Source organism: Calidris pugnax, unplaced genomic scaffold (assembly GCF_001431845.1).
Source record: "Calidris pugnax isolate Ruff unplaced genomic scaffold, ASM143184v1 scaffold172, whole genome shotgun sequence".
Lineage (NCBI taxonomy): Eukaryota > Metazoa > Chordata > Aves > Charadriiformes > Scolopacidae > Calidris > Calidris pugnax.
The window spans coordinates 715,078-726,090 of NW_015090897.1; the positions used below are offsets into that span (position 1 = coordinate 715,078).

An 11,013-nucleotide genomic window follows, 5' to 3' on the forward strand; every position below is an offset into this window, starting at 1 on the left:
TTTAATTAAGGTTAATTGCAGCCAGGCAGGGTCTCGTTGAACCAGCAGCCGAGGTGTGCGGGGTAGGGAGCCATGCATCAAGTTCGGCGTGTGATTTACGATGTTTTTATGGCTCATAATCCATCACCGTGCTTCCTGGTGGCTTTTCCAGCTCTTCACCTTCGGCTGGCGAGAGGACATCCGCCCCGGGGAGCCGCTGCACAGCAGGAAGTTCTGCTTCGACGCCGTCTCGCACAGCAGCCCCGTGACGCTCTACGACTGCCACGGGATGAAGGGCAACCAGCACTGGAGCTACAGGAAGGTGGGAGCCACCCCGGGGACCCCCCCGAGCATCCCCCTACCCTCCATTTAGCACAGGCTCTTGTTTTCCCAGCAGAGAGCTGCTATTTTAAAATCCACCCCGTCTCATTCGGGTTTCATTTCGTGGTAATCTCCCCAGAGCGTGTTCCTTCTGAGCCTTCAGCTATTTAGGTCAAATTGAAGTGAAAATGGATCTGATCCAGCTCGGAGGGTGGAGCTGCTCCCTGGAAGGTGTTTTACCATCCTGGCATGTCAGGTCGCTCGTGTCATTTTAAATGCTGGAGATGTCTTCATCCAGTGTGACAGCAGCAAGAAATGCTGCTCGTGAGTTAAATATTAATTGTTTTACTGCGTTTTAAAGATTACAAGTGGCAGAAAAATCTCCCTCAAAAAAAAAAAAAACCCAAGCCCCTAACATTAAAAGCACTGCAGTAAGCCCAAAGAAGGCAGGAGTTTATAAATGAAAGATAAGCAGCTTAGACACTGCTTTGATCTGCCACGTCTCAGCCCGTTTCTATAAATCACTGGAAACAGGACGTCACGCTGGGAACCGTCAGAGCCTCAGGCAGGGCAGAAGGTCCTGGCAGGGCCACCGAGTTGTTGTTGTTAGGGGCTTTGAATGGTTAATCAGCAGGTTGCCGTGATTAACAGTTTCACTAATAACCTGTGTTCCATGCAGGATAAGGACAGGGATGCTGGGGGTTCCTCTCACGCGTCCTGCACGTTTCGTGCCCACCCCCTTCCTTAAGCTGAGGCCAAAGGGCAAGAATTGGACGTTGCCAGATAAACCCAACAGTGCTTTCTAGTTTGAAATTATATGTAGTACAATAATATGATATATTGTTATATATGTATATAAAATATAATTCAGAACCATATAGTTTTGCCCCAATCCTTTTTCTGAGCCCCTGCTAATTAGCCTCTGCCTTTTGCCCTCTTTATGTTGCAACTGGAGATCCACCACGAGACTTTCTGGAAGCGTAACCCCTTTGAAACCAAGATATTGCCTGTAATAAAGCAAGCAGTATGGGCCAGATATCTAGAGGACGTGAACTATTATGGCTGTATTGCTGCATATCTGGCTTTACAATGCTGAAATAACACCTTCTTGCTTCAAAACCCTTCCGGTTTTTCTTTTTTGCCTCCCCAAGCTGCAAGAAAGAAGCTTTCATACCTTTAGCCCTTCACTGGTGCCTGGTGTAGCTGGTTCATAAGACAACATGCAGGTCTGGAGCTGCCCCCTCTGTAAGGCTCATCGCCTTTGATGTGGGCAGAATACAGCAGATAAGTAAAAAAAGAGTGACCTTTTTAAAAATACAGAGTGTGATTTCTATTAAATCCTCTGCACAGCTTCGTTTTTCATTTCCAGAGGGCTGGCAGGGCTTGTATCAAAACTGTCACGGGGAGGCAGGCGTTTCCATCTCGGCCAGAAACAGGTTTGTTGTGATGGAAGCACGGACACAGCCACAGCTGTGACATCCACCCGACAGCCAGCCCGTGGCTTTGCATAAACCTTCCGTGTCAGAAACGGCGCTGGGAACACAGAATTTTGTAAGCCAGGTTGTTTACTCTAGACTTAGTTTTAGCTGGGCTACCCAGTAAATGGGTTTTTATTGCTTCACACAGTCTGTTTCCTCCCACACAGGGCAGAGTTACACCAGAGGTCTGTGGTGGTGCAGCTATACCCCCAAAATGCTAATGATGTAATCCTTATCTAGTTTGGAAACATCTTGGCAATAGGATTTATAGTGTTGTTCCCCCACCACCACCAAAAAAAACCCAAACCAAAACCAAACCCCAGCCTGTACAAGAGAAAAGGACGTTATATCCATTTAACTGCATCTCTACTAGAGCCCATTATGTAGAGGATGCTCTGCTGCTAAAATTGCACCCTAAATAAGGAATAGTCTGGTTAAGCAGGAATTGCCTCCCTTTAAATAACAGAGAGTGGGTCAGCAGCTCTGCTCTGTTCCCAGCACCACTTAGAGATGCTGTGGTTTCTTAATGGTCCCGGGTCCCTCTGCTGATAATTCCCATGTTTTAGGAAAAAATCCCCTCGTTTGTCGGTATAAGATGCTTGATAGGAAGCGTTTGTTACCATGCTGTCACACTGTTCCTGTAAAACTAGAAGAGAAGAGGGTTTTATTCTTTGAAGGAGGAGTCTCTGCTCATGAGCATTGGTGTCCTCGAGCCCCGGGTGAGAAGCTGGGGTCGTGATGAGATTGCAAAGGGCTGCAAATACAGTTTGGAGCCAGGCAGGGCTTTAAGAGTCCATATTCTTACAGCACAGGAACCCTAACAACCTGTATTTGGGTACTGGCAAATAACAACAGCTTAAATATTTTAGTGGCAAGTAGAATACATCGATGTTTTACCTTGGGTAAGGAGTGCTCTTCTGAAAGAATTCCCAGCTTATCCCCATTACCCTCACCAATCTCAGCATGTACAAACTGGAGTCTTTTCAGATGAATGAAGCCAAAACTACCACTAATAAACACGTGTTAAAATTCTGTTCTTATTCCCGTACCGTTAATCACACATATGGCTGCACGTTAAACTGCATCTGAGCAACTATTTGAAAGACTAATAAGTCTGTAATATTAAAGAATCAGGATTTTTTGGGACCAATTCAAAATACTGGTCTGTAATAAAACAGCCGAGTATCCCTTTAAGGAGTCCCTGTAAGCAGCCATGGAGTAGGATCAACCCAAGTAATACCATAAACACTGCTGTGGGTTGGAAATAGAAGAAAGTGAGTTTAATCTGGGGGGAAAAAACATTGATGCCATAATTTTTTCACCGAAAGGGTTCTCAGCCATTGGAATGGGCTGCCCAGGGAGGTGGTTGAGGCACCGTCCCTGGAGGTGTTCAAAAGACGGGTTGATGTAGTGCTGGGAGGTCTGGTTTAGTGATGGTGATGCTTCTTGTTTGTTGTGTGGGTGTCTATTTTTGTCAGTGAGGTTGATGGTTGGACAAGATGATCTTTAAGGTCCCTTCCAACCTAGAAGATTCTGTGATTCTGTGATAATGGGGCTGCCATCAATGGTGGGACCAATGTGAGAAATGTAAATAACCTGAAATTAGTAGGCATTTGGGAGGGTAGTGGCTTCCCAAACTAAAGCCATTTCCTTGACTCTGACATTCCTGAGCGTGCCAGAGCCAGGGACCAACCGTGCCTGCAGATTTCCATTCCTCCCAGTGAAGGAAACGCCTCCAGTTCTCAGCGAAGCATCACTCTGGCCGACGGGTAACACATGGGTTCCGATAAAGCATGATCCCATCCGTGTGCCCTGGCCCCACCAGTGCTAGTTGTGGAGCACAAGCAGCCAAGAGGGGACTCTTCCCATAGGTTTTTAAAAAGAAACAGTTGTGTGAAATCAGTTTCATGATCCAATAATTCTACGCTGGGGCTGGACACTGGGCTGGCGAGGTCCCAGGGGGTGCCCAGAAGAGTGTAGATGGCTCCTCCTCTCTGGGCAGCTCTGGGGACCAGCCGTGAGGGCGAGTTCACCCCTGGGGGGGACGTGGGTCGTTTCCTCCGACGGCCGAAGCCTGGTCATTGTGAGAGCGGCTTTCACGGCGCGGCCGTCTGTCCTGCTGGGGCTGCCGAGTCCTTCCAGACGAAGTGCCCCAGCTAATGGCTGCCCCTCGCTGCTGACCTCGGCCAGGCTGCAGCAGTGACCTGGGGGAGAGGAAAGGCTCCGGGTCTCATTACCGACCCCCCAGCTGTCGGGGCCCATTAGCTTACGGAGAAGTTTCTCCTTCTGCAGATCATCGTCAGACTCGCCTTCGTGCAGATTTTAAAAAAACCCAAAACTCTTTGCTGTTTTCAGATGTCAGAACAGTCTCCTCCAGAGCTCCCGTGGCTTTTTAATACCGCTGTAAGGAGGAATTCATCTGGTTCTCTTGGAAAGTTCTTGTCGGGGGTGCACGCAACTGCTACCCCTCAAAGTCCTGAGCCTGTTGCCATTGAAACCCGTCGGAGCAGCAGGCTGTGACCTCAGGTCAGCGGAGGCTTGAGATGATAAATTAATAGGCCTTTATATAGGGCTAAGTCAGCCAGAGGTTTTTCCAGAGTGTTAACTGCGTCCCTGTTCTTACAGGCACTCTCTCTCCTAATAGCCAGGCTTTCTAGCAGGAAGCACCAACAATGCTTCCCTCAAAGACTGCATCCCCTGGATATTTCTGGGAGAAGAAAGGCTCAGAGAGGCCAGAGTGTTTGTCATAGCGCGCCTTTGTTCGGAGGCACTGTCCTTTCTTCTTGAACCAGCCATCCCATTAAAGCTTCCAGTGTTCCAGCTCCAGCATCCTAATAACTTGGCTGACCCCCGTGGCTGGTGACTATGGAAGGAGGGCCAGATGCCACCTTCCTGTGCTGGTTCCAGCCTGGCGAGCTCCAGGGAGGGTGGACATCACCATGAGAAGCTGGTGGAAGGTGCTGCTCCACCATCACCCTCCTCTGCAGCACGAGGGGCTGCTCACCTCGCCATCCTGCACGTGTTAATATGAAAAAAAAAGGGGTGTTGGACTTGACCAGTCTTTCTCAATTCCTTCTTAATTCAATTTTTTGAAGCCCCTTCTATTTAACAAGTGGTTTTTTAAATAGCTATTATTTCTTGTTGACTGATTGTGTTATATTTGGTTGTGTCTTCCTACTTCTTTTCTCAGTGCAGGGTATTTTTAGTTACAGAGACGTTTCCGTGCCGTCGTTGCTCAGCACCCAGAGCACTTTTCTGGGTTTTCAATGGATCACAATCTGACAAGCAGCAGCTTTTCCTGCCCCCGCCGCCCCTCGAGGACTGGGCAAACAGGCACATCCTGGGGCAGTGTTACAGCACTGGCAGAGCGTGTTGGGCAGGGAGGGGAAGAGCCTGGATGGGGTTTACCAAGAGCCAGCTGACATGTATTTCCACAGATGCAGTGAATGTCTGTCCCCTGGAAAGTTTCCAACTGTCCACCCACTCCCACGGCCCCCTCTCTCAAAGGCTCACCTATGTGAACTCCATATGGTGACTCATCATCGTAAATATTCTTCTTAAAGCAGTTTCATCCATGCCTACCTTCCCAAGACCTCCATGGGGAGCTAAAAGAGCGTGAGGATTCCCTTCTTGGTCAGAGAGAGAGTGTATTTCAGCAGCTCATGGAGGCCACGGGCAGAGGCTGCAGTCCATGGGGTGGGACCTGAGAGCGTCAGTCCCAGCTCTGTCTCTCCATCGCAGCTCTGCGGTTAATAATTCATTTTATTTATTTTATTTATACTCTTCTTCCTCAAGTTGGAGAGTGTCCATGTTCCAGACAGACTATCACAGATCCTGCTGCCTGGAAGCGTGGTAGGAACTGTCAAAACCAAATCCAAACAAACCCCCCCCCACTTTTCAGTGTCCAGGCAAGTACATGGTATGCAAAGATAATTAAAAGACATTCTATTTTTTCGTTATATTTTGTGGTTGTTAGTTAAAGGCCAGAAGATGCCTCCTCATTCTCTCCTGTATTCCCAGTTTCGTGAAGGATAATAACCCAAGGGAGAAAACCCACTCCATCCTCTGCAGCCTCCTACTAATAGCTGTGGTTATTGCACACGGGCAGTGCACGGAGACCACAGGATTGTTTCAGACGGGGCCGTGTTAATCCCTGTGCTGTAAAATGAGAACATTTCCAGTGACTCGGCATTTGCTACTTAATTCTATTTAATTTATTTTTCATTCCTGCAGGACAAAACCTTGTTCCACGCAGTAAGCAGCAGCTGCATAGACTGCAACCCAGCCGAGAAGAAGATTTTCATGAACAGATGCGATCCTTTATCTGAAACCCAGCAGTGGATTTTTGAACATATTAATACGACTGTTTTAGAAAAATTTAACGGCAAGGCCAGTTCCTAGAAAGAAAAAGAAACCAACGATGAACGCACCCGATTGCGTACAGACTGCAGACGGCATTTTCGCCAGCATCTGGGTGGAAGGAGTCAGGAATTAAATTTCCTAGATCCAGGAAATGTGCCCCGAGGCTTAGGGAAACGCAGGAGCCAGCGGGCGGTCCCTGGGGACGTACGGGATCCGAAGAACTTGGCCAAGAGCCTCGCCGGATGCTGCCGAGAACTTCAGCTGAAAGTTCCCTTGCTGGTCAAGGGGAAAAAACTTTGTTTAAAAAACAAAACAGAAACTGTTTAAAAGTACTCCAAGTTAATAAAGTAAAACAACCCCCCCGCCTTTCTCAGGTCAGGTCCTGCTGCAGCGAGTAGCTCCGGACAGACGCTGCCCTTTGGGATGGGTTTGTGGTACAGGAACCTGAAGAAATCCCAGGTTTTAGAACCAAACGTGCTGGGGGAAGAATGGTGACGCCCCAGCGCTCCCCAGACAAGATATATGCTCTGTTGACGTTCTCTTAATAAAAGGCTGGGTTAAGCAGGTTTAACCCTCAAAACTGCTGCAATTAATTTTAAATACCTCCCTTTTACATTCCAGTCATTACCCAAATAGGAATGGTAGAAACCTTAGGGTCTAGAATTACACTGTAGCGAAGCATGAAATAATCTGTAAGGTTTTGCCCTCACGTTTCCCCCCTTTCAGGAGAAAAAAAAGAGAAAAAAAAAGAAGTAAAGCAATCAAATTTCTATATGTGATATATTTAGCAACTGTGATTCAAATCCCCTTGTCACACAAGGTGAGATGTTTTTCTTTCAGTGACAAATATAACGGCGGCAGCTGTAGCGTGACGGAAGGCTTGTGGACCAGCTATCTTCTCTGAAGGCAGAATCCTTAGCAAAGTATAAATTAAATTGAAAACAGGCTGGAAAATGGCATAAATTAAATTGAAAATAGGCTGGAAAATGGGCATGAAGCGTGCTGGGTGCTGTCGGAGTGCAGAAATCCCTGCGGGAAGTCACGATGGAGGAAATGAGAGGTGCAAACGAGCTCCATGTCATGATATTTTGGTGTTTTGGGCAGAGGTGCAGTGCAGGGTCAGACAGACTGCTGTCACACTCCTGATGGTCGTGCCCCGTGGTGCCCCTCAGACCCACCAGGCTGTTGGCAGGAGAGGCCTCTGAAACAGGTCTGGGGGAAGGACGGTTCCTCTGAGCAGGAACCAGCCACTACTGATGCCTGGAACGTAATTGATAGGTTTGGGATTTTCCAAGACAAAAGCAAGTACAAATTTATCTCCAGTAAGTGCATGGCCTGCTGTAACTCACAGGATGGATTTGCCGATGAAAGCAGCAGAAATGCAGGTGGATCACGTCCTCTCAGGGGTGGCTCAGGTTCCACAGATTAAGTTGCTTATCCCCATGGCTGGAGAGGGGGCTGACCCACCAAAACCCCTGTCCCTCTTGGAGGAAGGGGGGTGGCTGTGCTTTCCCCATGGCTCCTCCAGCTGGGTTTATGAGCCAGGAGCACTGATTGCGTCCAGAGGGTGGTTCTGCTACCAGTAACTGCGTGCTATTTTGTGGCAGCCCCTCGTAGTTGTAGATTAAGACCCAAAAAATGTTGGTGATGGGCAGGTTTTGGGGGGGTGAGACTGTGTGGCGTTTGGGATGCGTGTGCTGGGAAAAATGTGAGATGCAGCCGTGCACTGAGCGGTTGCTGCAAGTTGGAGATCCAAAGACATGTGTCTTAGACTTAGACTTCTCATTTTATTGTTTGAAAAGAAGTGGGCTGTTTCAGGCATTGTTTAAATTCCCAGTGAAGGTGTGTGCTCTGAGGAATGGATGCAGCAGGGCTGCTGTGGGAGGATGCTCGGACTCACCAGCTCCTGGTACCCAGGGCCAGCTGCAGGGAGAGCATCACCCTTCCCCGGTGCCACACTCGTAGCATCGGTTATTTGCAGCCTGGGAATGAGGAAAGAGGATTTGGAAGGAGAAGAAGAAAGTGGCTGCCTAAAAAATGCAAATGCAGCCCTCGAGCTGCTGCTTGTGCCTGGCCGCAAACTGTCACAGTCCTGGAAGCAGCACTTGTGTGCCCAAAATAGAGGAGGGTGGCAGAGGGATTTCCATCCTGCACAGACTGGGGGGGTGGTATCACTCCTGTCTGACTGCAGCCGATGCTCCGAGTGTGAAATGTCTCATTCCAAGGCTGCTGTGGGAGCAAAGAGCTTCCGTGCCTTTTGCATTCCCCCAGAGTAATAGGGCACAGCCAAAGGGAACCGTAACCATCACTGGGCACTAATTGTGAGGTCTAGCAGTCCTTGATAGGAAACAATCCACATAACTAATGGGGTTTTTTTGGGGAAAAAAATATTCTACATAATGTTTTCAGGTTTTATAGGCAAAAATATATTGGAGTTTGTCATGAGTCAACAGTGGAACAACCATTGATCAATCTGGAAATACAAAGGTTAAATGAAGGTCCGTATTTTGAGGAAAGTTTAATAAGAACCCTAGGTGCAGCATAAAAACACAGGCACACATATATATGTATGCATATATGCTTATGTGACCATATATACATATGTGAAAGAGGCAGATGGAGAAGGGAGGTTTGTTTTCACTTCATGGGCTGATCTTTCAAATATTTACTACAACCAGAACTGCACAGAAAAAAAAAATATAGGACACATTAGCCTAATAGTGAAGACAGTTGTTATCTCACTGGTTTCAGCTTCAGCAAATTTCTCTTTTTAAAAAAAATCTGAGACAAAAAGCCCTGGCCTGGAGCTTCACCCCAGCCATCTGCAGCCCCCTCCTCTGGGCAGAAGGTGGTCCCAGGGACAGGGAGCTGCTCCTGGAGCCTTCGGGGTGAGGGGTCCCTAAAATGTGTAGGACTTGCTCAGTACAGGGCTCCTTCAGCGAGAAGTTTTTATTAATAATAAATGATCATCCCTACCTCTAAATTAAATTCTGTCTGGGGTGTTCTCCAAAGCTTTCCACCGATAACAGTGTTTTGTGACTCATTGAACATTTTTTAAATCTTCCTACAGCCGTATCCTTTCCACCCAACAAACTTCTTGGTGGGATGGATGGATATATCTTCCCCTCATATTTCACCAGGAGCGTTTAGCTTTAATGGGCTTTTCTCCACAAGGCTGGGGTATTTCTCTTCACGGAGGGTTTGTTTTTTTAAAAATACCAGATATTTCTCAATATTCTTTGAATCTCGTGCATGAGCAGCGTCAGCTGACAAGGGCTCATCCTTTCCATGGAGCTCTGCTAATCTGACCCAACCGATGACCTGCTCAGTTTATTCAATTAATTGTTTTATGGTTGAGAGGGCTTTAATCAACGTGCCTGAAAAGAAGATCTTTGTATCTTGAGAACTCATCAGCACCGACCCTACATTTTTTCCATGTAAGGTTATCAGACTCTTATTTGTGGCCAGCAGATGATGGCCATGGGAACTGGAAAAGCTGGAATAAACACCGAGTACAACCAAAACTTCAAAATCATGTGTTTCCCTGCATGTATTCCAGAATCTAAACTAAAGGGAAGCCTTGGGGTAGAGGGCTTGAAGGAGGGAGGAGGATCTGGGAGAGGTTTCATGTCTCTTGGTGCAGAGACACGATGAGACTTCACTTTCCATTACTCCAGACAAATGAGATGGCCTTAGAACAAGTGTTTGTGCAGCACTGCGGGTGTTTTAGTGATAGAATGGGTACTTCCAGGGGGTTGTCCATTTGCAAAGGAAGGGTCTGGAGCTGCCAAACAAGGTCTTCCTCATGGCTGGCAGCTTCCCAGGCACCACGTCTCCGTCAGCTCAGGAAATCCAATGCCAGAGCAAATCGTAGAGGAAGCATAAAGAAATAAGCTAAACCAAACTGATTCGATGGGTTGCCTCTCTGTAAGACTGCAGGTCACTTTTGTGGAGTTTTTTTAAAAAAAAAAGTCATCATAATTAGAATTTATTTGCATTTTTACTGATCACTTCAGCAAGGGATGAGAGAGTGGGACCCTCTTAAGCTGCCCGTTCCAGCCCTGGGGGCTGCGATGCGGCTGCACCCATTTTCTGATCACAGAGCATCGACCTTTAATGCTGTCAGCCCAGCCTTTGCCAAGAGAACACAGGATGTGCATTAAAAAAAAAAAAAGAAAGAATAGGATGATGGGCTTGGTTTTGGTTTTTTAATCCATCAGGGTTGTGAGGGAAAACATTTCAAAACCCTTGCAAACAAAAAAGCTGATCAGAAATAGCTTTTTCATAGCTGGTATCAGGCATAAAAAGTTCATTTGTTTAACCCCTGTCCAAACGTGGTCTATATGTCTCCTCTCAGTAAGGACACAAGGGTCCAGGAGAGCTTCTGCAGAAGATTTTTGAGGCTCTTGCTCTGTCTGAAAGAAAGTTATGAAAGAGATGTAAAAAAATAACTGAAATAAGCCAGAAGGTAACAAAAAACCCCCAGCCAACCAACCAAAAAAAAAAACAAACCACCCCAAAAATACCCAAGGACAAATACCTGGTATTGCATTATATATGTATACTTTTATATTACACATAAAAATAGCTGGTATTGCATTATATACATCTACTCTACCAGGAGATTTTGCTGAACTTCACGTGCTAAAATAATACCCCTTGACTGGAAAATTTTAGACAAATAAGTAACATAGTTTAGTAAATCTTTAGTGTATAGAGCTTTCTATTTAAGATTTTTACTCTTAAAAAAATCAAATTTTAGTGAATCTGTAATACATAATCTGTTCTGAGGTGTCCTGTAATCCCAAGTTTTCATTTTATAATTCTGAATGCACTGGACTGGAGAAAATCTAAACGGGGGGGGGGGGGGGGG

At 46.7% G+C, this 11,013-nt stretch overlaps 2 protein-coding genes across 2 annotated transcripts in view; both read left to right on the forward strand.

Annotated features, from left to right (window-relative positions):
- The window catches only part of GALNTL6 (polypeptide N-acetylgalactosaminyltransferase-like 6), a 327,656-nt gene extending 316,663 nt beyond the window's left edge, over nucleotides 1–10,993 (forward strand). The window contains exons 11-12 of the mRNA XM_014948400.1: nucleotides 152–301; nucleotides 6,012–10,993. Of these exons, the coding sequence (XP_014803886.1) occupies nucleotides 152–301; nucleotides 6,012–6,179 (318 nt within the window). The 3' untranslated portion in view covers nucleotides 6,180–10,993. The remainder of the gene's footprint in view (nucleotides 1–151; nucleotides 302–6,011) is intronic.
- Nucleotides 6,199–11,013, forward strand: part of GALNT7 (polypeptide N-acetylgalactosaminyltransferase 7) — an 82,682-nt gene continuing 77,867 nt past the window's right edge. The window contains exon 1 of the mRNA XM_014948401.1: nucleotides 6,199–6,216. Coding sequence (XP_014803887.1) covers nucleotides 6,199–6,216 — 18 coding nt within the window. The remainder of the gene's footprint in view (nucleotides 6,217–11,013) is intronic.